Raw genomic sequence first — 26,515 nt, forward strand, 5'->3', positions numbered from 1 at the left:
AAACAGTAGGGAGGTTCCTCACAAAACTAAGAATTGATCTACCATATGATCCAGCAATCTCTCTACTGAGTATTTACCCCGAAGACTTGAAAACCCGTATTTGAAAAGATATTTGCACATCAATGTCCATAGCAGCACTATTCACGGTGGCCAGGACATGGAAGCAACCAAAGGGTCCTATGATAGAAGCCATGGTACATATACACAATGAAATATTACTTAGACATAAGAGGAGATGAAATGCCGCCATTTGCGACAACCTGGATGGACCTCTAGGTAATCATGCTAAGTGAAATAAGCCAGACCGAAAAAGTTGAAAATCACACAATATCCCTTATATGTGGGATATAAACCTAAAAGCAACAAATTGACAGGACAAACAGAGACTCAAAGACATGGACAATGGACTAGTGGTTAACAGAGGGTAGGGGGTCGGGGGAGGAGGGAAGAGGTAGATGGGGTAAAGGGGGTCAAATATAAGAGGAGAGCGAAGTGGGATCAAATATATGGTAGCTGAAGAAAATTGGACTTTGTGTGGTAATCACACAATAGAATTTATAGATGTCAAATTATAATGTACACCTGAAAATTATATAATTGTATTAACCAATGTTACCCCAATAAACTTAAAATAAATAAAAATAGAGTGGGCCTCTTGTGTGTAGAGGAATATTTTTAAGTTCAATTTTCTTTGAGATTTAACTGTCCTGCTTGAAGATTATTTTTCCAAGAGTTCACAGATGTATCAAGTGAGAATGACTAGAAAGATATCAGTCTGTGTTTTGCTATTAATGATGTAGAATATTTTGAGTAACACAAGAAAAATCTAACTAGGGAATTCCAATGCTTATAAATACGTCACTGAGAACAGAAACTAATAAATAAGCATTAAAGTTGGTGCATGTGACTATAATTGTGAATCTAGGTTTTGAGCTGAGCAAAATACTTGGCTTGAAGTTGCAGTGTGACTATAAAACAGTAATTCCTCACACCAGAAAGGTAGTTCAAGGATGTCAATTATGACACCCCAAATATTATTCTGATATTCGTTTTATCTCCTCCTTTCATATAAGTTAACAGTGAAGGAAGAGGTTTCTAAAAAATGAGATACCTTACTTTTGATTTGATTTTTAAGGCAAGTGTATATGATTTTTAGTTTAATGACTTTTATTCATAACAAGTGAGTGCTTGTTGACTCAACAGATAATTCTAGCATAGCAGCCTGTTCACAGAACATGATTTTGAGAATCAAGATTCAAGATCAGAATGAAATCAATCACAAGGCTGCCTTTCTATTGAACCACCAAGCTGGTAGCCTAGGGCAAATAAAATCCTAGGAAATGGATTGATTTCAGAGCTTTGTCTAAAGGCCGAGTTAGCAGGTGGTAGTTTTTTGTTTTGTCTTGTTCTGTCTTGTTTTTTTATCTCAGCTGCAAGACTGGAAGTTTATTGGGGTATGGTGACAGGCAGGTTATTGCAGAATCTGATTGTTCTTACAATTTAGTTTTGTGTGCATATGTGTGGCACACAGTTTGCGTGTAGAGGAATATTTTTAAGTTCAATTTTCTTTGAGATTTAACTGTCCTGCTTGAAGATTATTTTTCTTAACAGAGATAAACGCACCCAAAATTGGCTTTGTCAGCCATCTCAACAAAGCAGTATCTAAAAGAGCAAGTTCCTTTTCCAATTATCAAATAAAAACTAACACAACGAAACAATTGTCTATTATTGTTGGCATTTTTTACAAACCCTGTCCATTCTATGCATCTTTCTTCTTACCATTATTTGCTGGAGTTTATATAAATCTTGGGGGTGGGAGGACATTATATATATACACACACACACACACACACACACACACACACACACACATAATTATATAATTTTTCCATGTTTATGTTTTCCTTTTGTAAGTCTCGAAAAAAATCCATGCTTACCTAAAACCTTTTTCTTTTCTTTCTCATTTGCATTACATTGTCAAGATTAATTTTTTAAAAATTATATACCCATGACTTACATTATAAAATAATATTTTATTTTTAGCTTAATTCCTTTAACAAGAATAGTTCATCTAACAGAGAAGTCATAAGGATTTTTAGTGTTTGAATATTTGGTACTCTCTAGTTGAAATCATACATTTTACATATAATAAAACTCAAGTCAAGAGATTAAGTGGCTTGTACAAAATTACATAGAAAGCATGTCGACTTATACTCAGCTATCTGATTTGACACTTAATGTTATTTCTGATTTTAAGAAGTATTATAATTGAGTCTCCAACAGAGACAGAAAGAAATATCAGCCATAGTCAGAATTTAGAAAATTATATTTTACCAAATTTTAAAAACTGTATTTTAAAAAAGTTAAACAAAATTTAAGAAAATGTATATAAAGAGAAAGTTCTTATGCCTGCAGATAAAAGTAAATATGACAATCATTATACTGTCATTCTTAAGAATTTAGAAAGATTGAAATATTTTATAAAATGTGGAATGTGGTTAAGTATAGCAGACTAAAAAAAAGAGAAACCAACATGGTTTGAAAAGTCAATAAAAACAATTTTGATGCTCTATTACATACTTATTCCATAAAAACTGGCTATCCTCAGTGCAATCTTATGTAGACAGTTTGACATAATTTTCCAGATTGGGATTGTGTTTTTAAAGCACTTAGGCTGAACTAGACAATTTCGCCCATTTGCATACTTGATAAAATGAAATTCTCATTTGCTTCTCATTAGCTCTGACAGGAGCACATGCAGTTACAGGATGTCTATTGTAATTATGATTAGGGTCTGAAAAACAAACAAGAAAAAATTCTATGCTAATTAGGAATTGCTGAAAAGCCAAATACCACAAAATTTGAGACATTTATCATCTAAAAATATGGATTGAAAGCTAAATCCTAAAACCTGTGTTTGAGCCAAGATGAGTCCAATATTAAAAACAAGAACCCTCTTTAGAAATCAATTAAGCAGGACTTAAGTAGTTTTAGATCTGACATGGATTCCTGTATGATCTCTAAAAACCTCATCAGAACTCAAAAACCACATGTAGTGGGGAACCCATGGGAAAAAGATTCCACGTTCACTTGAATAGATCTGAGATGCAGCTATACCTAGTTTCAACTAGGACAATTGAGCTAGGCAAGTAATTGGATCATTGTTTTCTCTAACTGGTAGATCCATGACAGACAAACAGCAATGATGTTATAAATCAGGCACTGACTGGTTTTAGTTCTGACTCATTTTTGATCTTCTGCGGGTTTATGGATATCTGTATTATCAAAGTATAACCTAGTAAATATAAACATTATCTTGATCTCTCTGATTGAAATGAAGTAGCAGATAAGGATCTAGAGATCTCAGGAAGTATTCCAAATCCTCATACTGAACTATTTATAGACAAACAGAAAATTTATTAACTCTATGAAAAAATATTTCAGATAAATGGTCTCGATGTGTCTCATTGTGTAAGAAACCAGTGAAATAACAGAAGAAAGCTTCCATGACATGAAGACTTAAGTCTTCAGATCAATAGTATTGAAGCAATACAAAAAAAATATAAAAAAGAAATTTTAAAAATCATCCATGCATATACTCATTTATTCAAAAATTACTTAGATATTGAAAGTGTCCGTGAACAAATCAAATTCCCTGCCTAAGTGAAGCTTAATTCCTAGTAAAGGTAGACATGATGTGTTAGTAAATTACTTATTAGAAGATAATAAATGCTAAGGAGAAAATCAAATAGGTAAAAAACGATTGCTGAAAGTGGGAAAACTTGGTTTAGAATTTTAAATGATATGGTTGGGAAAGCTCTCTTTAAAAATTCAATATTGGGGCTAAGGCTGAATATAAGGCTGAAAGGGTTCTATATTTTACATATAAACACATTTTACATATAAACACAATCTGTCTTCCATTTCAAAACATGAAATCCTACATTAAGGTTTTTAATGTTGATGAAAGATAAATAAGTGTTATAGATAAACCCAGGAGGAAAAGCAGAATTTCTGACAAAGGGCCATGCAAAACATCACATTTTCTCTTCTGAAGTACAAATAACAGTACCCAGTCTAAAGGAGGAAAAGTTTACGTATAGAATTCTAACAGAGTCGAGGGTATCATTTATGTGTGACAATTCTGCTCGAGTTTAGAAATGAATTTATTTAAATATCTTATTTAAAAAATACCAAATATATATTGAAGAAAACAGACTGAATTTTAATATTATACTGAAAAATTCAAAGAATGGAAAACTTAGGGTTTGGGAAAAAAAGAAAAAAACATGTGGAAGATTAAAACAATGTTATATTTTTGACTAAATAATCACTGTGACTATAATTATACAAAATCAGTATCAAAATGATTTTTAAAGGTAAAATGGCTTATTTCTGTTGTCACTTAGTTCTCTGGTGGCACTTATTTATGGTAATATTTAATTATGTTTCTGATTATCAATGTCTTTGCTTGACTTAGTACTTAAGGGAGAAAACATATTTTTGAATAATTAAAAACTTATTTTGGTCGTATCTTCCTTCAAATAGTAATTTCATTCAATTCCATTTGGTGCAATATGTTGCTATTAGTCTTTGCTCCCTTAAATCGAATTTCATGCTAGAGATTGTGTGGGTCACCCTGATAACCTAACGTCCAAATGATAGGGAGCCAAGGTGCTGATCTTTGCAAGGATTATTTTACCTTCTTTATCTTGGATTAGCACACACATACACACACCACACACAACTGAATAAGCATACATACACAGAAACATCTACATATACTTATCTATTGTCTCTGTAACAAACTGCTATAAATTTTGTAGTTTATAATTCCTGGTAACAGAAACATTCCCTGGCTTGTGGCTCCCTCTTCCATATTCAGTGCCAGCAGCATAGCATCTCTGAACTCTCTGAATCTGCTTCCATTATCATGTACTCATCGGTCTCTTTATAAGGACCCTTGTGATTATGATGCGCCCATCCACATAATCCACATAATCCATATCAAGATCTTTAATTTAGTTGTATCTGTAAAATCCTTTTACCATGTAAATTGATACATATTCACAGGTTATGAGGATTAGCACATAAACATTTTGGGACCACTTCTCAGCCTAATATGAGCATGTATGGGATATGTGTATATCAAAGCAGCCTGGTTGTGGTGCAAAAATAATTATATTTAATAATTATATTAAATAATTATATTTAAGTTCCATTTATTTTTTAGCTATTGGGCTATAGCTTATTTTACAGATAGAACATGTATATAGATCTTTAGCTATTTTATGAAGGATGCAACGTTTTACAAATTTTTATTCTTGGAGTTAGTTAATATAGTTATATACAATAACCTAACCTTTAACTTTAAAAGAAGTAAAAACAGATCTATGCAATAAAAATCACTGAATGTTTAGAGAAGAATTTATCTGAGAGAGAAGATAGAAAAGTTTCAGGTTTTCCTTAGCTTTTAGAAACCTCCAAATCCCCTTCTAGCATGCAGAAACTGCTCTTGAGTAATTTCAACCTTTCAGGTGCTTTCATCCAAGAGAAATTTGGGGAGATTTTTGTCTGCAGGCATTATAAGCACTAAATCCTATCTATAATATAAAATACCACTTATGGTTCTGAGATCCTCACCATTGTATTCAGGAAGCTCTTTCATTGAGTAACATACCAAAATAACTTTGGGCAGAATGAGAGATTATTTAAATACACATAGAAATTGTTGTTTTGAAAAGCTTTCAAAAGCAACTAACTCTAATTACCAACATCAGCGAAGTAAATACTACCTATAATCGTGGAGATGATCTGTGAAAAACAGGTCATAAGACAAATCCTGCTGTAACACAAAGGAGAAGCAGACTAGGAGGCGAAGGGAGGCATGGTTTAGTTCCATATCCTCAGATACATGTAGGGATTATTGGCATCGTCAGGCCCGGTGATGATATTACACATCAATTTCCTGAATGACAATTGCAGACAATCATGAGCTAGAACTTGAGAGCCCGAGAGCTGTCTGCAGGCATGTGCAATGAATGGTAGAGAGGAGATAATAAAGCAACAGCCTGCACTGCACAGGAAACACTGCAGCATTCTGTCATGAGCTGAGGGTGGTTACGGCAGAGATCTGGGTGCAGATGGTGGAGGAAAAACAAACTCAAAAATGAATACTGATGAAATAGTATGTCTGCATTATGGACATAAACGAGGGGAAGACAGAAGATTAGAAAATAGCAGCTAGAAATACATACGTACATGCAGATTTGTCTTCGTGCGTGGGTGTGTAGAGCATTAAGAACTGAGGACGTTTTGGACTTTACGAAATGGATTCCATGGGAGCCACGACAGTAGTGCCAACTTGTGCATAATGGGAACACCCTTAGGGTGTAACCAGACCACCCCAAACTATAGAAACATCAGCCCCGCCTTCAGGAGCAGTTAAGCATGAAGATCCCACCTTGCAAGGTCTGTATAAACTGAACACGTTAGACAGATGATGCTCAAGCCTAATCGGACAGCATCACCAGTGCGTGCACCAGAGCTGAAGACTCTGCCCTTCTGACCCGACGCAGCCACTGGCTTGGGACCGACATGCAGCTCTCCGTGATACCAGAGAGCTCGCTTTGGAGATGCTAAGGGACTTTTGCCCTTTCGCTCTATCGTTTAAGATTGTGTACATCCCCTCTCTGTGTATTGGGTGTTAACCTGCAGGGGTAACTTAGGTGTCTGAGGAGGTTCCAAGCAATAAACCTGGCGTTGTGGAAAGACACAAATGTGTTCAAGAGTCTTACTTCGGTAGCCTTTTTTCTTGTTCGCCGACAACGGGGAGATCTTATATTTCTTTTTACTTCTGTAGAAAACACAAGGGGAAAGAGCTCCAGGGCAAGCAGAATAAATGAGAAAAATGAAATGACAGAAAGAATTAAGTCTCAAGTGGTCTGGCTAAGCAAATTTAAATGCCTGAGTGTGTTCTTATAAAACTGATTTAGGATTGTTGTGTGTTTGCTTCTTTTCCTTGTTATTTATTTTCTACTATTAAGCAGTTTTTGTTTGCTTATTTTTGTTTTCATTTAAATGTGAAAATTATTTTAGGGACACTCTACAGAGATTTACATCCACACATCCAGTTGGGCACAGATGCCGTTTCCCCTAGAGCATATTGGCAGAGACGCCGAGCATTTTCTTTTTCTTGAGGGCATTTAATAGCTATCCTGTAGAATTACATACTTCTTTATATGTTGTTTGGCTTTCACAATGCAAATTACATTCTCCTAAGATGCTCCTTATTCATTTTACAGTTTTTGCCCTGAATGTCCAGCACACCTTCTCTAGTTCTGGTAAGCTTTGACATGAGAATAACCTGACTCCCTACTTGTATGCATATCATCCTGACGCCCGACTCTCCTAAGGGGATCCAAGATCGCATAAAGCTGCCATGTTATTCCAGTCCTTCGTGAAAGACTGCCTGAAGTGATGTCACAACATCAGACATGCGGCTCCAGTTGACACTGAAACATCACTTACAGAAAAGGTTGCTTTGAGCATGTTTTTATTTGAGCCGTGACAACTCCATCTAATCATCTAAATGACATATCTATGAAAATAATATTAATCAATATCTTATTCTATTACTCTTACGTTTATTTAATTGTTCATTATCTATCTAGTTTTAGTTCTTTATTTCATTTTCAGACTGCCATTTTTCATGTTTATATTCAAAACTAATACAGAATGATTTAATTTATTATCTTTAATAGTAATGTAGAATCTTAATTTTTGATATCTACGTAACTACCATATGAGAGAATTTTGAAAGCTTTCTATACTACTATAGTTTAAGTCAACTTATGTAAAAAAATTAGCACACATTTCAATAATCAAAATTAAATGTTTGCAAGAGTGTTATGGAAGATTAAAGAGTAATTTTTAGAGGCAAACCAAGATACAGATAACAAGGAATAAAACTTTAAAGGTAGCACATTTATTTACATAGACGGATAACTGCATTTATATTTGTTATTATTGTAAGACACAAGGAAGGTCAAGGCAATGCTCATGAATTATTGGCCTCCTAAATCTTTTCTTACTTTGTCTTTGTTTTCTTTGAAAAGGTATTTTTCAACAACTCTGAAGTGTACTGCTGTACTGGTTCTTACTAAATAAGTTTTGAGAATACTCCATGCAATTTCGTCCTTACGATTGTATTATACATCTTCTAGGTGAAAAACCTTCGACCACATTATTCTAAGGAGGAGAAAAAAGCTTCTGACATCCTCATCACTCTCTTCCTGACAGTCCCAACAGAGCCTCACACTGGTACCTGATTTTATCTTCCGACGGCTAGCCAAGCAAGCCACCAATTCAAATGACAGAGAGGGGTAGGGACAAAAGGGAGTAAAACGCTAGGTTTAAATAGTTGCTCGAAGCTATTTCTCATGGCACAGAATACAGTATGTCATAGATCAAAACAATGCATTCTAAATTCTTTAGCTAAAATATACAATTCTAGTAAATCCCAGTCTAATTCTAACTAGTTTTTACTATCTCATCTAAGATGATTTCTTCTTCAGCAGTCTTGAAGGATTCTACATATTATCATCACTTTATTTCAGGGAAAAAAAAAATGAGTTGCAACGCTGTCCTAAAATTTGTACCCATGGGATTCTAATTCATGGAGGTGACTGAATGATGAGATGGAGAGGCGAAGGACATAAATAATTACTGTTATTTACATTTCCTGAGGAAAGGCAGCAGGCTGCACCATGCAGGGCCTCATGCGCAAGCGCTGAGTTCAGTCAGGAGTCAGAAGCAGGAGCGAGGGGCATAGCCCAGGCCAAAGCTTCATTAGCGAATTTACAGAAATGCAAAGCAGGAAAGGGTACATGGCTTGGATATGGCGGACGGGGTACATGGCTTGGATTTGGCTCGTGTAAACAACTCTTGCAGGTTTCAGGCTGGAGGCACGCTTTCTTATTGCCTGGCACCTGGCCCTGGAATGATTTAGAGAGGGGGCATATTGGCTTGGTGTGTGAGAGTTAGATAAGGAGATGGTCGGGACTATAGACTCAGGACTGAATGGTCTGTAAATGAAAGATTTGTTCATAGACAAGTTGTTATTATCTTTGGGAGAGGTAGGCTCTTCCAGGTCTCTAAGGCCCCCAAATGCCAGAGCATGAAGAATACAGAAAACGAACATTTATCAGAAAAAATATATGCACACCAATGTTCATAGCAACATTATTCATGGTGGCCAAGACATGGAAGCAACCAAAGTATCCTACGATAGGTGATTGGCTAAAGATGTGCTACATATATTCAATGGAATATTATTACTCAGCCATAAGAAGAAATGAAATACCGCTATTTGTGACAACATGGATCTTGAGATAATCACGCTACGTAAAATAAGCCAGATAGAAAAAGTTGAAAACTACGTATCACTTATATGTGGGATATAAATCTAAAACCAACAAATAAACATGTCTTAATAAAAAAAATAATATATTGAAAAGATCACTATGAAAGAGGTTTCTGACTTGTCAAGGAAATATTATTTTTATGTTAGGCCCGGTAACTTTACTTCTTCTCACATAGTAACTTTACTGCTATGCTTAAAAAGAGAGATTTTCAAAAAGCTTTCAAAAAGAAAAGAATTTCCATCAAAACATTATTTCTAATAGTAAAATGTGAAAGCAACTTGTTCCCTATATATGAATGATTAAATGTCACCTATCTACGGATTAGTATGTTCTCTTCAGAAATGACATTTTTCAAGAATATTAATATGGAAAAATGTTCCGATGTAATAAGTTAAAAGGCAGGATATAAAATATTTTCTTCTAAAAAACATAATTCTATATTTAATTGAAATATATACTCCCCTCTACTTTAGAAGAAAACTAAAATTGAAAATCTAGTTTCCAGAGTTTTTCAGAATTCTCTTCCTATTAAATCCAACCAAAATAAAGTGTTATTTTCTATACATTATGATACTTCCTTGTATCTTTGCTGCATATTTTATCTTGGTACATAGCCTTTATCCTACGCTACATCTTATCTCTTCAAACTGTTTCAAAATAGCACCCCCTCCATAGAATTTCCCCCAACTTTCTTTGCTCTAAATAACCCGTGTAGCACCTCTCCCTGTCTGCCCTAGCCTCGAGTTATCAGGTTCTATTTCTTTTATCCCCTACCAAATCATAATCATCACAGCATTAGTGACATTATCAATGCATATTTTCTTTATGCATAAAAGATTCACAAGTACTTGTGGCATAAATAAATTAATTACATATGTATGTTACACAAATTTACAAGGAGCTTTGATCTCAGCACTTCCTACATGTGATAATTCATTTGGCAGCAAGTAAACAACTTGCAGAAAAAGAAATACCTTTGACTTGACTTTGCTAAGTGAACAAAGTGAATCTTACATGTTCACTGAATTGTGTGTTACGATGTTCTCAACTATCAGGACACTGTGAAATCAAGTGGGGCAAGATGCTCAGTATTTAAATCTCACTAATGTTAGAATTTGGTCCTGCAATTATGATTTGTTCATTTTTGAATATGATACATAGTTGATGTTAATATCTGAATACCTATATTGAGAGTAAGTTAGTATATGTCTCATAATTGGAGGAGGTGGTTAGAAATCAATATATATAAATTACAAATTTCACTGTTCTTACTGCAAATATCACTAATAAATTTGGTATAGGAAATCAATTTTGGTCTAATGTTTTAAGAAAGAAAAAATATCAATCATTATTGTTTCACTTCCTACCAAAGGCAAGAAATTGTTTTGTTTTCAGGAAAATAATAAACCTTTGAAAATAAAGTTTTTATTTATATAAAATTTGGTTTTGAGTTTTCCTACATCAGTTATTCTTCCCTGACTTCTATTTATGGAGTCCCTACCCTCTGGTAGAATGAAGTAATTAATTTGAAGAGGGAATACATTCAAAATAAAAATTTCATAAGATGAAAAGTTTCTTTACTCATCTGTAAAATTGCTTCTTTTATCAAAAAAGAAAAGGGTGCAAACAATCCAGGAGACAGCTCTTCTGGGGAGTGAAGACAGTTTATGGAATACATATTAAAAAGTAAACAAGGGAGAAAATGTTTTCCCTGTATAATATTAACAAGCCAGATGGAAATATATTTGAGGACACCGAATGACACCAAAGGACATAATTGTCCTGATTTCAGTTTTGTTTTTTTGATATTTATGTCCTAACTTCTGACGTTCATTTATTAGGCTTGGCTCTTCTTTTTACTCTATTTTTGACTTCTAGGATAAAAATTATTACATATAAAGTGGGACTGTTGTTATTCTTGTTTATAGCCATCGATTCTATCGTCTTTCTTTCTGAGTAGATACAAATTCATATTAGTTAATTTGCTAAAAAGAAGAAACACTGTGGGTATTTATCCAAAGAAAACCAAAACAATAATTCGTAAAGATCTATTCATGGCAGCACAATTTACTATAGCCAAGTTATGGAAGCAACCTAAATGCCCATCAACAGATGACCAGATAAAGAAGTTATGGCTCATATATACAATGGAATATTACTCAGCTATTAAAAAAAAAAATGAAACCCTACCATTTGCAATGACATGGATTGACCTAGAGATTATTATGCTAAGTGAAATAAGTCAGAAAAACAATAAATACCATATGATTTCACTTATGTGTATAATCTAAGGAACGAGAAGAAGAAACAAATCAAAAACAGACTCATATACATAGTGGACAATTTGATGACGGACAGAGGGGATGGAGAGTTGGGGGAGGCTGGGAGAATGGGGTGAAGTGTTAAAGAAGTACAAATTAGTAGTCGACAGATGGTCACGGGGATGGGGACAGTTAGCTTTAATATGATGGCTAAGCGGAGGGCTAGGGGAACGAGGGAGGGAGCAATTGGGGGGATCATTTTATGAACTATATAGCTGTCTATATAGGGAATGCAGTTAGCATTAATATGATGGCTAGGTGGAGGACCGAGGGAGGGAGCAACTGAGGGAATTGCTTTATGAACTATATAGATGTTTAACCAATGTACTGTACATTTGAAACTAATTTAAATATATATATATATATATATATATATATTTAAAAAAAAAAGGTAATGGAGAAAAAACACACACTGTAGAAAAAGCAGAGCTGAACCTTGAATAATACAGGGGTTGGAGCACTAACTGCCAACACAGTAAAAAATCTGCATATACCTTAAATCGGACCTCCATACCTGGGCTGATCCTTGAACAACATGGGTTTGAACTGTGCTTGTCAACTGAATAGAGTGAGTCAACTAAACTGTGCGGGTCAACTGGAAGAAAGCCAAGTGTAAGTCGACCCTCGCAGTTCAAACCCACGTGTTGTTCAAGGGTCAACCATACATTACTGGCAAAGGATGTACCTGTAGTTATATGTCTTACTCCTAAATGCCCAGTGACCAAACACTGTGCCCTTCTCTATAAAATATACCGCATACAAAATTTATCACATGTTCCTCTTTAAAACAAAATCAGATTTATATATGTGAAAGAGATCAGTCAATAACTATATATAGTTTAGACCTCTCTCTTTTAAAGCATGGTCAGGTAAAGTGATGCTAAACTTCTTCCTTTTTTTTCCTGGATGTATATTTGACATATATAACATTGTATAATTGGGGTGTGCAAGTTAAATAGATTTATATTTTGTAATAATGATTCAAACTTCTGATTAGTAGTTGTTAGATAATATTATAGTTTTCTTAACTACAGTTTTTATAGAGATCCTCAAGGTTTTTATTGTTGTTTACTTTTAGTGCATTGCTACCTTTTATCATGTCAAACTGAATGACTCTGCCAATTTTCAACTATTTTTTACCTACTAAAATGAAAATGCTGTATGATTCAACTTAATATACCCATCTTCTCAGTGCTTAGCTCCATTTAAGAAACATCGTTTGGTGCTCAATACATTTTTGGACAATTGAAAAAATGAATGGCAATTTATATGGTAAGAATTCATGAAACTACCAGAGTGTGTGTTCCTACCCTTTTGTTTCCTTATTCTTATTCACTGAATAAAAAGAAAACAAACAACAAAAAAGTGGAACTCTTGCTCGCATGCCAGGTAATACACGGAAGAACTGTCCATCTCCTCCCTGACACCACATCCACACACAAAGCCAGGGGAGTGTCAGAGACACTTCATTCCCTGCAGATTCTCCACTCTTGCCTGCTTGGCCAGGAAGCTTCTCTGTGACTGTCATCTCTTGACTGTATAATTTTTAGGTTTTTCTCACTATAAGTCATTTTCAAATTATACAAAGTATTATCTTAAGTATCCACATCTCACCATTACATTACCTGATTAAGTTACTGTCACGATTCCATATTCCCCATTTGGCATAATGTAAAGGGCTGTTCAGATTAGAATCTACTCTCTGCTCTGGTTTTAAGCCTCATCCTTCTTAATCACCTGCCGCCTCCCCATGGCGTTCTTCTTACACTGAAATGCATGCAGTTCCCTGGATAAAACAAGTTTCCTCATTTTCAACTCTGGTCCTTAGCACATAATTTTGCCTCTTATGGAATATATTTCCCTCAACATAGGAACTCCACTTGTACTTTCTATCTACATTTTTATTTGTATGAAACATTTTCCTTTAGGTCTTATCTAAAACATTTTATTTGTCAACTTTAGGCGAGTTTTTCCTCTTTATGCTGCCATATCATATTGAACTTACTCCTGATATCTCTTTTCACGCTAATTATAATCACCTTACGAGACAAAGCATTTATGTATAGTGCCTAATACACTACCTGGCACTTTTATTTTTGTTTTCATTAAGAAGTTTAACATGGTGATTATTATGCTTCAGCTATACTAAATTAATATTCGTAAAAGTTCTATGAATTAAGTAGCATTATTATTATAATTTCACAGATGAGCAAACTGAGGCTGAAAAAGGTTACTGAACTATAAAAGGTCAAACAACTATTAAGTGGTAGAACTAAGATGAATTATTGGCTTACAATTATTGTTAACTCAATGAATGGAAAGATGAACGGCATATGGAATGAGTACATAAAATTATTCTTTTCTCAGATCACTAAATATTTGATAACAGTGACTGTGGCACATTTTCATGACTCGGTTATTCTTCCCTTTGGATGATTTTTTTCCTCCAGGAAGTCTGTCTCAGGGAACGATATCTCTGGCAATCCACCTGCCAGTATGTATCTTCTGAGCAGTAGATACGATAGGCAAACTGAGATGATGGTTACCTTAAGGCGAGTAAATCCCTTCATTACTTTAAAAGACTTTTTCCTATGAATAATTGTACAGACTGTGTCCAGAAGAAGCGCCTCCGGCCAAGAGGACTAAAATCCAGTCCAGAATGTACTGTCATTTTGGAGGAAGAAGTGACATTTTAACTAATTAATTTTCTCAGCAAGTAGGGGCATGTTTTCCAATTACTCTGCCAGATTGGGTGTTTTTTTTTTTTTAATTCTAATATTTTTCTAATTTTTTACAAAGGCACTAGATATATGCTAGCAGAGAGCCTGCCTAGGAGGGCATAGGTATCTAGGTATATATGACCTTAGAAAAGTTCCTTTATATCAATTTTCTCATTGGGGGAAGGAGGTAATATAATATCTAACTTAAAGTATTAATAGGAATATTGAATGATATAATGTATATAAACTGCTGACATTTTGTGTTGCACATAGTAATTACTCCATAATTATTAGCTCTTATTGTTAATGTTACTTCTATTAATATCATCGTTTTCTTTAAAAATTTTTCCTTACAGAGAATTTTAGCTTAATACTAGCTGAAAACTAATAAAGCTTATTACATAAAACAATCTCAAGTTTTAATGAACAAATGTTAAAACAGCAATCCCTCTCTAACATCATTCCCCAAATATTAGACTGGTACAAGGAAAACTGTTTTTGCTTGCCCGTTCTCTACTCAAAATTACCAGAATTACTATTGAACTGTCATATAAAATCAAAGATTTTTAGAATAAACTAGTAAAAACTAAAGGTACTTTATGTTGCAAATTTAAATAAATTTCCGAGCAAGAAGTCACAGATCACTCTAGACCAAGAGTAGGTATCAGGAAGAACGTGAAGCAAGTTCTCAGGTCTATGTAATTTATTTAGAATGAATAATGACTGAATAGGCTGAATAATGACTTCTCGAAAATGTCTAGGACTTAATCTTTGGAACGTGTGGCTGTGACCTTACATGGTAAAGAGACTTGAAAGTTCAAATAAAAAAAGGACCCTGGAATGGGGAGATTATCCTGGATCATCTTGGTGGGCCAGATACAGTCACAAGGGTTCTTACAAGTGAGAAGCTGGAAGATCAGCATTAGCAGAAGGAGATATAAGAACAGAATCAAGAGGATGAAATGAAGTGAGGGAGGGTATCATAAGTCCAAAAATGAAAGGTAACCTCTAGTTAATGAGCGAGTCAAGGAAAAAGATTCTCCCCTACAGCCTCCAGAAGGAACAACTCTTTTGACACCTTGAATTTAGTCCAGTGAAACTGATTTTAGATTTCTGACCTCTTGAACGACAATGTGTTGTTTTAGCCACTAAATTTGAGATATTTTGCTAGAGCAGTAAAAAGAAACCGATATGAGAAGTGATTTCAGAAAGCACAGTGAGGGAGAAATAAAATAGGAAAAGAGGAAAAATTAATATCATTATCAATTAAATTGCCATTATACACACATATATGTATATATGTATGTGTGTATATTTTTTGGGGTGTGTGTGTGTGTGTGTGTCTTACTTGGTGCTTGATTCTTTTGGATAAAACTGGAAGTAAATGTACCTCAGAATTTTCTAATACCCATCAAGGTATGAAAACGCTGGGAGGTTTAAACACGAAGTATTTCCTGACCAGGAAGAAATATTTGACCTCTCAGCATAGCTTTCAGCCATAGCATCAATTCTATGACCCAGCTGTGTTTCTCATCCATTATACTCTCTTTTTGGTATAACTTTCCTTTCCTGTTTCTATGATAATGGGAAAGAGCTGCCACTTGGTGCTCCTTATTATACCTCCCCAACCATCGCTTCAGCAAAAAAAAAAAAAAAAAAAAGTGAAGAAGAGGAAAATACTATAAAAGTGTCGAGTAGCTGGAAATACAAGAACAAAATTTCCTGCAGATGTTCATAGCTTCAGTTTCATACTTAATTTTTCTATATGACTCAACAAAATTAACCACACAAAAATACTTAACATTTGAAATTGGAAAATTACTGCACTAATATCATTAGTAAGAACTATCATCAGCAACACAGAAAACACTCAAATATCTCTAATCCAGAAAATTTTAATTACCTAACCATGCTAAAAGTAACAAAATCATTTTCCCCGCTGCTTTTCTATCGTTTATAAAATAAGCTATTTTTTTTTTATTTATGAAAAGGAAGCAGTGTGAAAAAAAGTGCAGCTGCCTCAATACAATCAAGGAAACCTGTCATCTTTTACAGAATCACACGCGGTTCACAAGCATGCACATGTGTGCACGTGCGCGCACACACACACTCAAGAGGTAACAATTTTTATCTTATTTTACAGTTTACTAAAACACACTTTGGGATATCAGTTAATGACAGATAAAATGACAGATAGGATGGAAATTAAACTTTCAAATAAAAAAATCAGTTTCTGATGATTACTTAACTTTATTATTTGAAATCATTTTTGAGACATTCAAAAGGCAGTAGGTATTTTTATGGCGAGTATAACGAGGTGCTATGAACGTAGTGTTTGAAAAGCCTCATCTAAGCTGCACTAGTATTTTCACCGTACCCAACTGAAAACAGTCATCATTAGAAGCCTCCTTGCATTCATCAGTGTCCAGGTTTAGACGCGTTGCTGCCCACGTCTATGAGATATTTCAAATTTTATATATGAACTTAGTGGTCAGTGATCACGTGCTGTGAGTATGCTACTTTTTGTGATTCTTTGTCTATGAAATTTCCCAATGTCTTGCCCCAAAATAAAATGCATCTGTCAGAAAGCTTTGTAGTTTTATTTAAAAATAATAAGTACTTATTATCAAATCTTCTTGTAATAACTTATCTATATGCATGCAAAAAAAAATCTAAGAAATTAATTGCAACTAAAAATTACTTATATATTTTAAGGCTCTATACTATTTAATACAATATAAATACTTATAATTTCATTCATATGGAAATTCTCTCCTTACCCAAATTCTTTGTTTCATTTCCTGTTTAACTGCTTTTCTCATTTTTTTTTTCAGCTCCTTTTACTCTGTTCTTAATTTTTTTTTAATTCTTTCCTTCTCCCTCCTTTCTCAAACCTATTTTTATCTACATCCATAGCTTTATTTTTCCTCCTGCACATAAACAGATATACTAGGGCACTAACAAAGTGTAAACTTCAGAACCCATCATTTACACAGGCTCCATTCATATTATCAAATATCATATTTTAAAATTTTAATTTTGAAGGCCTCTGAAACTGTACAAGGTTTTAACACTGTAAAACTTACCTCAGCCCCTTCTCTTGATTGTGTACTCCTGATCTGTAATTTCTTTTAGACATTTACACCTAGAAATACTTTCCAAGAGAGAGGAACTCACTCCGGAACCCAAATTCAGTATGTACAATCTTAGTTTATATCTATACTCTAACCTTCTCGTCGAGTAATTCCCACAATAGTAATTTAATTTTTATGCACCTAGTCACTGAACTAAGAAACGTGGCAGCCACCCTTAATCTCCCATATATTTCAGCCCTAAAGAACTCGAGATAAAATTAATTTTAAGCATGGTGCACAAAACCCTGAATGTGACTGACCACCACTGGCCTCTCTTGCTAAACTACCAAAAACGTACCATAAACTATTTACATCATTCATAGATTTATTAAACCAGTAACAGCTCTCTGACTTTGAATTTACTATATCCTGTGCTTAAAAGTCTTTCTCTATCTTTCACTCTAATTTAGACAGCATTGAAACACAGGCTTATACTTTTCACAACTTTCTGCAACATTTTTGAAAACTTCCTTCGTGAGCATTCACCCATTCTCCTAAAACGTACACATTTATTTTTTCATAATAGCACTGTATTTGACCTCTAGTAGAGTTCATTTTAAATCAAAATTTATTAAAATGTATTATGTTATTCTTAACTCCACCAGAGGACTTGAATTTCCATTATGAAGATCCTATTTTATTCATTCTTATATTCTTATTGTCTAACACAATAATGGCACAAATAATAGCACCCAGTAAGAAGCCGAATGAATGGATTTACTGATTTATTTTAGATGAAGAGTTTACGCTCCAGTCCAGCACCAAACCCTCCACTCGTGCTCCTGACCTCATCTATTCTTTTCCATTTATTCAGGACATCACTTGAATAATTACTGCATCTGTCTCTTGCACCTTTTGTATAATTTGTCTCGTCTCTACTAGATTTGTTTCCATTGGCAGCAATTTGTCCTCCAGCTATTATTCTATTTATTTGTTCCTTTCTAAACAAATCTGTTAAGAAGAGTTACCTAACCATGTCCTTAATTCCTTTTTTTTTTTTTTTTTTTTTTTGATTGTGGCTTGGGTCCTTTATATTTAGGCTTTGTTCTTAACTTCCACTTTACCATTTCTGTTCATGTCACCCTTTTGGGGGCATCCAATTGTTAAACATTTACCTTTCATTCTTATCTTCCTGGATTTATCAGATAGATTTGACACAGTAGATGAGGTTCTTTTGTGCTTAATTTCACTTCCCACCTCATTACTTACTTTTTTAGTCTCCTATGCTCTCTCAGCCCTCTTAATTTGGAAAAATCTAGAGCTCTTAGAAAGCTTCCACTTTTTGCCTGTGTGCATGCATGCACATTACCTCAAACATCATTCATCAAACATTTCAAAAATTTGCAACGCCAAGTCCAACTTCACTTTTGAAGTCCAGACATGTACCCAAAAGCTTATCTGACACATCTCTCCTTCTATCTAATAGATATCTCACACTTAAGACATTCAAAAACTCTTAAATTAACTTCTCCATCCAGCTGTTCCAGTAAAGAGTGATGTTATTAAGTTTCTTTGGATCCAATATTTGGAGTTATCCTATGATCGTCTCTTTAATGTTCTTTGTCCAAAGTGCATTATCAAATGATCAGTAAATCCTGTTGATCGTACCTTCAAAATATATGTAGTATATAATCACTTCTTACTACCTTTACTGCTACCTCCCTAATCTAAGCCACCATTGTATCTTACCTGGAATGCTGTAGCATTCTCCTAAGCGCTCTCCATGATTTCGTCCTGTCCCTTTAAAGTGACCTTCAATTCAGCAGCTGAAATGATCTTTTGAAAAGATCATTTACATCAACTCAGATGAAACTCTATGAAATTCTCCCATGGCTTCCCTCACTTTGACTTTTGCCTTTCTTTTCGTAAACTGTAAATATTTCCTTACTGTCTGCATTTAAAGTTCAATTTTACCTACTTTTTTCTACTGTCATTGCGTTTTTCTTTGAGAATATGGACACTTTATTATTTCTCTTATAGTATTCAGCTAATTCTCTTAGAGTTTCCCAAATTAAAACGAAACAAAACAAAACAAAACAGAAACAAAAACAAAAAAACTCTAGTTTATAATGCTTTCTTTAATCACTTCATTGCCATTTTAGTTTTATTTAGAATGTATAAAAGATACCATACTTGAAAACACTAGTATATTGAAGTAGCCTCTAGCCATTTTAGTTTGTTTTACAGGCTTTTCAGGGCACATATTTTTTACAAAGTACACCATATATCTGACAACATATGCGACCCGCTTTACTCTTATCTACCTCCTCAGCCCCAAACATACGGAGACAGATGGAGATCTGACTTTGCGTGGTGAACATGCAATGCAATGTACAGGTGATGTATTATTGAGTTGCACACTTGAAACCTATATAATCTTATTAATCAATGTTACCCCAATAAATTTAAATAAACAAACAATGCTATCTAAAAAAAGAAATGTACACACAAACATATACACATGAACAAACACATACAAGGTAATTTTTGTGAAAGTCGTTTGACTTTTCCACCACGCAATGTTTCCTGAATTTCTTCTACATGGGGTTTGACATTTGTCATGTAAAAATGATCACTTAACTGAAATGTTCCTGATTACATTTATTTTCCAGCAATGCCACCCACCATTATTTACTGATGTTTTTTAAAAAATGTATTTCTCCATGTAACAATTTGACTACCCAATAATTAACATAATGGAATACATTAAAAAATGAAATAACAAAAAACTTGTGTAAAATTAGAAATATATCCAAATTTTGTGGCTAAAAAATAGAAATAACAAACAGTCAATAGCAATTTAGGATACAGCTAACCACATGTTAGTCACTGACATAAAGTTCTCTAATGGGAGAAATCTGAGTAACATTCATGGGTACAAAAAAGGAGAAAAAAAAACCATGCAAAATGTTAAATTTCTTCATTATATTTTACAATGCGTTTCGACAATATGTTTTATTACAGCAATCATTCTAGTCTTCCTTTAATCCTATACTGAGTCAAAATAGTGACTAGAAAAAAAAATTGAATTTCACTCAGGGAAATGCTGGGTTTTATTCATCATGCATTAATTCCTTAATAAGACATTGTATTTCCATAGATGAAGTGCAGGCCTCTGTCTAAATAGGGTCCACATGTTTGTGGCATGCCCGGGCCATATTCCTGTGCCACAGGTAATAATTACTACAGCGTTTATCAAAGTGGCTGTCGGCAAAAGAGCCATGTGTACCTTCTCCTCTCCAATTGTTACAAATGGAAGGTGACTAGAAAATTAAAAATAAAACTTCAAGGATGAAGGGGCAGAACAAAATATTAATCAGTTTCCAGCTGAGTTAGTGTAACCACTAAATCTTACTTTGAAGTAAGCAAAGAGCTGATCCTTGGAGAGAAAAGAATGAACATAAAGGAAACATTTTTAAAAATCTCTCATCTTCTTTGGAATATTTGTTGCTTAAACTACCCATTATTTTTAGTATTAGAATGTAAAGGCTTTCGACTAGGCTTTGAAACCGATATGCTCTTGAAGTTGTCAGGCTGAAGGAGAGGAGTGACGTCTTTATTAAAGCATTTTTTGAGTATAATAAACAATTCCTATACATGGCTCTGCTGCTTCTATAACCAAATATCTCCAAATATATTTCATTTCTTTCTCTAGAGCATCTCCCCAGCCACTATATATACATATGTATGTGTATATGTATATATATTCATGTGCATATACATACATTTAAGTGGAACAGTTATTTCATATCAAACATCTTAATTCAAAGCCTAATACTAAGATGTCATCTAATATTTTATATGTGCAGATTATTAAATGTGATAAAAATGTATTCGAATTTGACTATCTTGTTTCCCAATTTACAGTAAAATAACTTTGGTTATTGTTCATAAATGACACATTTTAAAAACTGCTCTGCATTTTGAAATTTAATTTGAGGAAATAATTCTACAGAAATATTTTTAGTTGATTTTCTTTCAATATTGTTTGATTTTAACTTTTATTTTTGATAAATTATATATATAATCTTTACTGTAAATTTATGACAAACATACATAAAGCCAATGATAGATGCTCGGTACTTAATCTCTCTTGTTAGTATATTACTGCTATACTACAGCTTGCATTTGACACTTAAAATCATACATTCACACACACACACACACACACACACACACACACACACACACATCTGTACCCTATAATTGGAGCTAAAGTAATTGAATTATGCTATCAGATTTAAGCAAAAGCATTTTCTAGCAATTAGATTTTGAAAGTTCAATTATAAGTATATAATACAGTCATTACAATTTTCATCAAATATTGGCAAAATCCTCTCATTTGAGTGGTGCTCCTATTTTAAGTTAGAGAAGCGGCGGCGAGAGATCTGCCCTGGATGAGCGGGGGTCCTCTGTCTCCCTATCAACTCAGGGCTTGTTGAGCTGGGGTAGATGAGTGTAGGAAGTAAATCAACAGAAATGGTAACGTATATTCAACTTAGGAAAGCATGGACTTTTATGAACTCCCTTTCAGTCTGTGAAATAATAAAGAGACTTTTGATTTTTTAAAATTATACAAAGTTTGCTTCCAATTTATTTTTTATACAACAAAAACATTTTAAGAAGGTTAATTAATCCAGATGTTTTACATGCAAATATTATATATTGTTTATACAGTTTATAAAAGCTTACATATATATATGCCTTTCCTTTTCTTATTTTATTTTGTCTCTTTCATTTGTGAAAATCTTACTCTTAGGTCAGCTTTAGAGTTAAAAAGAAAAGAGATTATTGTATGTCTCCATTTGATTTGAATTTGCCACTTTAGACATACCTCGCGATGTGACTAAGCTTTGAAGACCTTGGCTGCTGTGTAGGAATATTAAGACCTATTTGTATATAAAAAAAATGCCCCTTTACATATTTAAGTTTTAAAAAATATTTGCCATGTTACGAACAATTGTGTTCCTTGAAAAGTGATAGAAACAGTCTATTTTAACTGCTGTTTACAAAGCCAGGTACATTTACTGGAGGACTCCTTCCATTACTTTCCAATAAGTCATCCTTATTGAGAATAAGTTGGTGTGATATTTGTGCTTGCATGCAATTTCATTATTTCTATTAAATAACTGGGAAGAAGGGGGAAATAAGGATCCTTAGCCTTGAATGAAGACGTGATGAATATTTATCACTTTGGCCTATTCTTTCTCCCTCAGTTGATGTAGTAACAGTTAAATCACCTTGCTGCTTTAACAATTCCTAAGCAGCCTCCACAGAGTTTGCCTATGCAAAGCATACATGGGTCCTGAATATGCAGTAAGATATTTGGAACAAAAAAGAGAAACATCTTACGCAGAAAGCTGCAGGTAATATTTGAACATTGTTTAACACTGTCTTAGGTAGAAAATAAAAGGAATAACAAAATAACCTCTTTAAAGGTAGCTTCGTAACAAGAAACTTTTATCTCATTGTTTTAAAAATAATCCATTTAGACTTACATCAGAGAAAAACACGATTTGTTATTTTTCACAAGGTTTTAAAATGCTATTTTCCCCATTTCTTACGAATATCTCATGAGATAAATGAAAACATCTAACTAATGCTTGGCTCATAGGAGGCATTCAAATATTAGTTTTTGTCTCTCAAGATGAACCACTATGTACATTTTTTTGAACAAACATTCAGGGAATATTATTTTTTATGATTTATTTAGTTTAAACATATATCATTATTTTACTCCAGAGTCAGAAAGTATGCTAAAACTGCATGATTTGAGCCATTTTAGAAATCATTTTTTTTAAAATAAAGTAAGATCATGAAATCTAAGTAACTAGTAAGGGAATTCTGAGTTAGAACAACCCAGTTTGGGGTTTTATTTTTGATTTTTTGGCCTGTGTTCTTTCAATTAGTTTCTAGCGTTGTCTCTTTACCTGATTTATCAGCTCTATGACAGCAGGGAGTCGATCTGTGTCTGGACCGCCCGTAATGTCCAGCACAGCTGCCAAAATGCATATGTCCATTTGACATCTTCTGTTAAGTTTTAAACTAATGGAGTGTACTATAATGCTAAGATCGTGCTGTTGGAATATTGAGGCATAGAAGAATGGAGCAATCCTCAGCAATAGGGCGTGGGTGGGGAATCGGAGTATCATGCCAGTTTGGAAATAACATAGTATTTCTGTCCTAACACTGTTGATATTATATGTATTATTGGGAAATCTGGGTATTCTTCTTTATGTTTCTTTAATAAATAGAAATGTCTCTGTAAATAACACATTCAGAATTATTCCTATAATATTCTTTTATAAAACAATAAATGAACCAAGAAAAATATATTAAAGTTTTCATTAGAGCCCCTGCTTAATCCTCATATATCTTCTCTTGTTTCTTTTAAGCCCTTATCATGTGAGCTGCATTGTTAATTTATTTATAATAAAAAATATTTAATTAAAGTCATCATAATCAAGGGAAAAAAGGAATTCATTCCTACTCATCTATGTTAGCATCTGTAGAACTGTTATTTTATATGTACAGAACATTAAAAATGTTTACTTTAATCACTTCACATTTTTTTCTAGTAAATAGCAATACCCGTCTTGCTTTAAATATTTTAAACAAGTCCCAATTGTTTAGTGAGACTGCAAGTTTTTTGTGGTTGATTTTCATGAAATTCCAATAGCTCTACAGGTTGGAACAGTTATTTTCTAAATATTCAGTTATTAGATGATGATGAAGATTTCCAAAGAAATTGATGCCCACATTCTCATTCAAATTGGTGGGTAAAATAGCTTGTGCTCTGAAAACCATGCCTAAGCAATTAGGGGGAAATATGGCATTTTGTATTCTTGGCTCTCTGTGATCCTCTCAAGTGAACATATGGAAAGGAATATGGGATTAAACCAAATACTGAATACACTAACTCTCCTCCACCTCAGTTTTTCTCTTTAGATTTACTTTTTTCCTTTTAACCCAAATTAAATTTCTTGATATTTTGGTTCCTATTTAGCATAGCAACAATTTCCCCTGAATTGCTTTTATGTTACATTAAAAATCCAAGGGTAAATGTCATTAACTGTAGTTTTAGCCATTAGTCTCAGCCCATCATTATACTATTGACATAACATAGAATTTTCTCTGTATGAGCAATTCTGACTAATTCAACTCTCGATTGGAAAACTTTTCAGAATCCTTTAAGTGTAATGATTTAGCTTAAGCAATATAACCATCAAAGAGAAATCTGAAGTAGTAATAGTTGAAGGTAAAACTTAAAAATAATTTCTTACTTTTATTTAAAAAAAAGTGACGAGAAAAAGCTACATCTTTGTTTAAAGAATAGAAGTGTGTGAGAAAAAAGTAAATATAAACAGAGACCATGAACATAGAACAACAAAAGGAAAATATAGTTACTTTGGACATTATATATAAAAAATAGATCATATAACATTGAAATTGAGTTAGCAATTTTGAAGGTATTGTGTGAATATATAATTTTGTTACATTAATGTAAACATAGAGATTGTTTATATATTTGTTTATAATACTTCTACATACTTAAGTTTGAAATACATTTAACCATTATACTTTAAATGTTTGCTATTTTTGAAAAATATTTTTAGCTACTGTCTCCTGAAAAAGAAACAAATGAATCTTCATAAATTTAAATCCTTCCAGTGGTGTTAAAAGAGGACCCAGATTTTAGGTTTCTTCCACAAAAATCATTTCTACCTAGGCTTCAGATCTTGTAAATATCAGCTCCCAGGAGCATAGGATAAAATATAATCTATTGAAATACCAGACCTAGAGAGCTAACTAGAAAAGTTTTATGGAATTTGTTGCTCAAACAAAGGCACATACCAAGATAAATATCAAGCAAACAATCAAAGACTCATGAAATACTGACAGTAAACAAAATACATGAATTTAGTAGGCAGGAAATGACAGATTCTTTAACCAAATAAATAAATAATTTTAGAAGGTTCATTCATTAACTTTTCTTTAAGCTTGTCAAATTGAGCACTCAATGCTTGGCCCTTACTAAATAAAGTCTGGTCTCCACTTGAGTGCAGAAGGAAAACGTAAAAGTGTGAACACATACCTGCCTCTTTTATTCTTGACTTCTTGATGCACAGGCAGGAGATGCTCAGGATTGACTGCCATGTTCCCTGGAACTGAGATCTGTGGAAAACAATATGTTAATAATGTTAAATTAAAGGCACGTCTTGGGGAAAAAGTTTTCTGCTGCTGGAGCTCACCTTTTCAGGAATAGGCTTTGTGGTGATTGAGTTAGATTGACTTTCACCATCAAAATATATGTGGTGGACCCTATAGTGGTTCCATTTCCTGACCGGAGCTCATCCCTCTTATACTGTTGAAATAAATGCTCCTGTCGGTCAGAGTGAGCCTCTAGCTCATTACTTCCCCTAGTGATACCCTCTCTGCAGGAGCTCAAAAGACTTCTTTCTGGCTTCTTTACCAAGAAAGCACACTCAGAGGAACAGACTATGAGAGTGTGTGTATCTCTGTGTGTACAAACTAACTTTTTAGTCAAAATTTTTATAATGTTTAAAGATAAATTAAGTAATTCTTTAACATTAAAAGGTTTTTATAAAGAGAAAACTCCAGTACAAAATTAATCCTAATTATAGCATGTTACCAAAACATAGTGGCATCACAATATTAATATATTTAGTATGTTTTTCTTTTTGTTTCTAAACTGAAATGGTTTTGTTGAAATTTATCTGTGCCTAAGTTGATATTGGTATTCCTTTACTGAGATCATCAGAAACAGAAGCTAAAGCATTTTCCTATTTTAATAAAATAAGTGCATTTCAAAAAATAAGTAAAAATATTTCTTAATAAATACGTCAAGAAAATTCTCATAAAGATATATAACTCCTTAAATCACATACAACTCA

At 33.6% G+C, this 26,515-nt stretch overlaps 1 protein-coding gene across 1 annotated transcript in view; it reads right to left on the bottom strand.

Annotated features, from left to right (window-relative positions):
- The window catches only part of LOC118612506, a 244,737-nt gene that overhangs the window by 183,401 nt on the left and 34,821 nt on the right, over positions 1-26,515 (bottom strand). The window contains exon 3 of the mRNA XM_036234395.1: positions 25,696-25,775. Coding sequence (XP_036090288.1) covers positions 25,696-25,775 — 80 coding nt within the window. The remainder of the gene's footprint in view (positions 1-25,695; positions 25,776-26,515) is intronic.

This window comes from Rousettus aegyptiacus, unplaced genomic scaffold (genome assembly GCF_014176215.1).
Source record: "Rousettus aegyptiacus isolate mRouAeg1 unplaced genomic scaffold, mRouAeg1.p scaffold_m13_p_16, whole genome shotgun sequence".
In the NCBI taxonomy this organism is placed as follows: domain Eukaryota; kingdom Metazoa; phylum Chordata; class Mammalia; order Chiroptera; family Pteropodidae; genus Rousettus; species Rousettus aegyptiacus.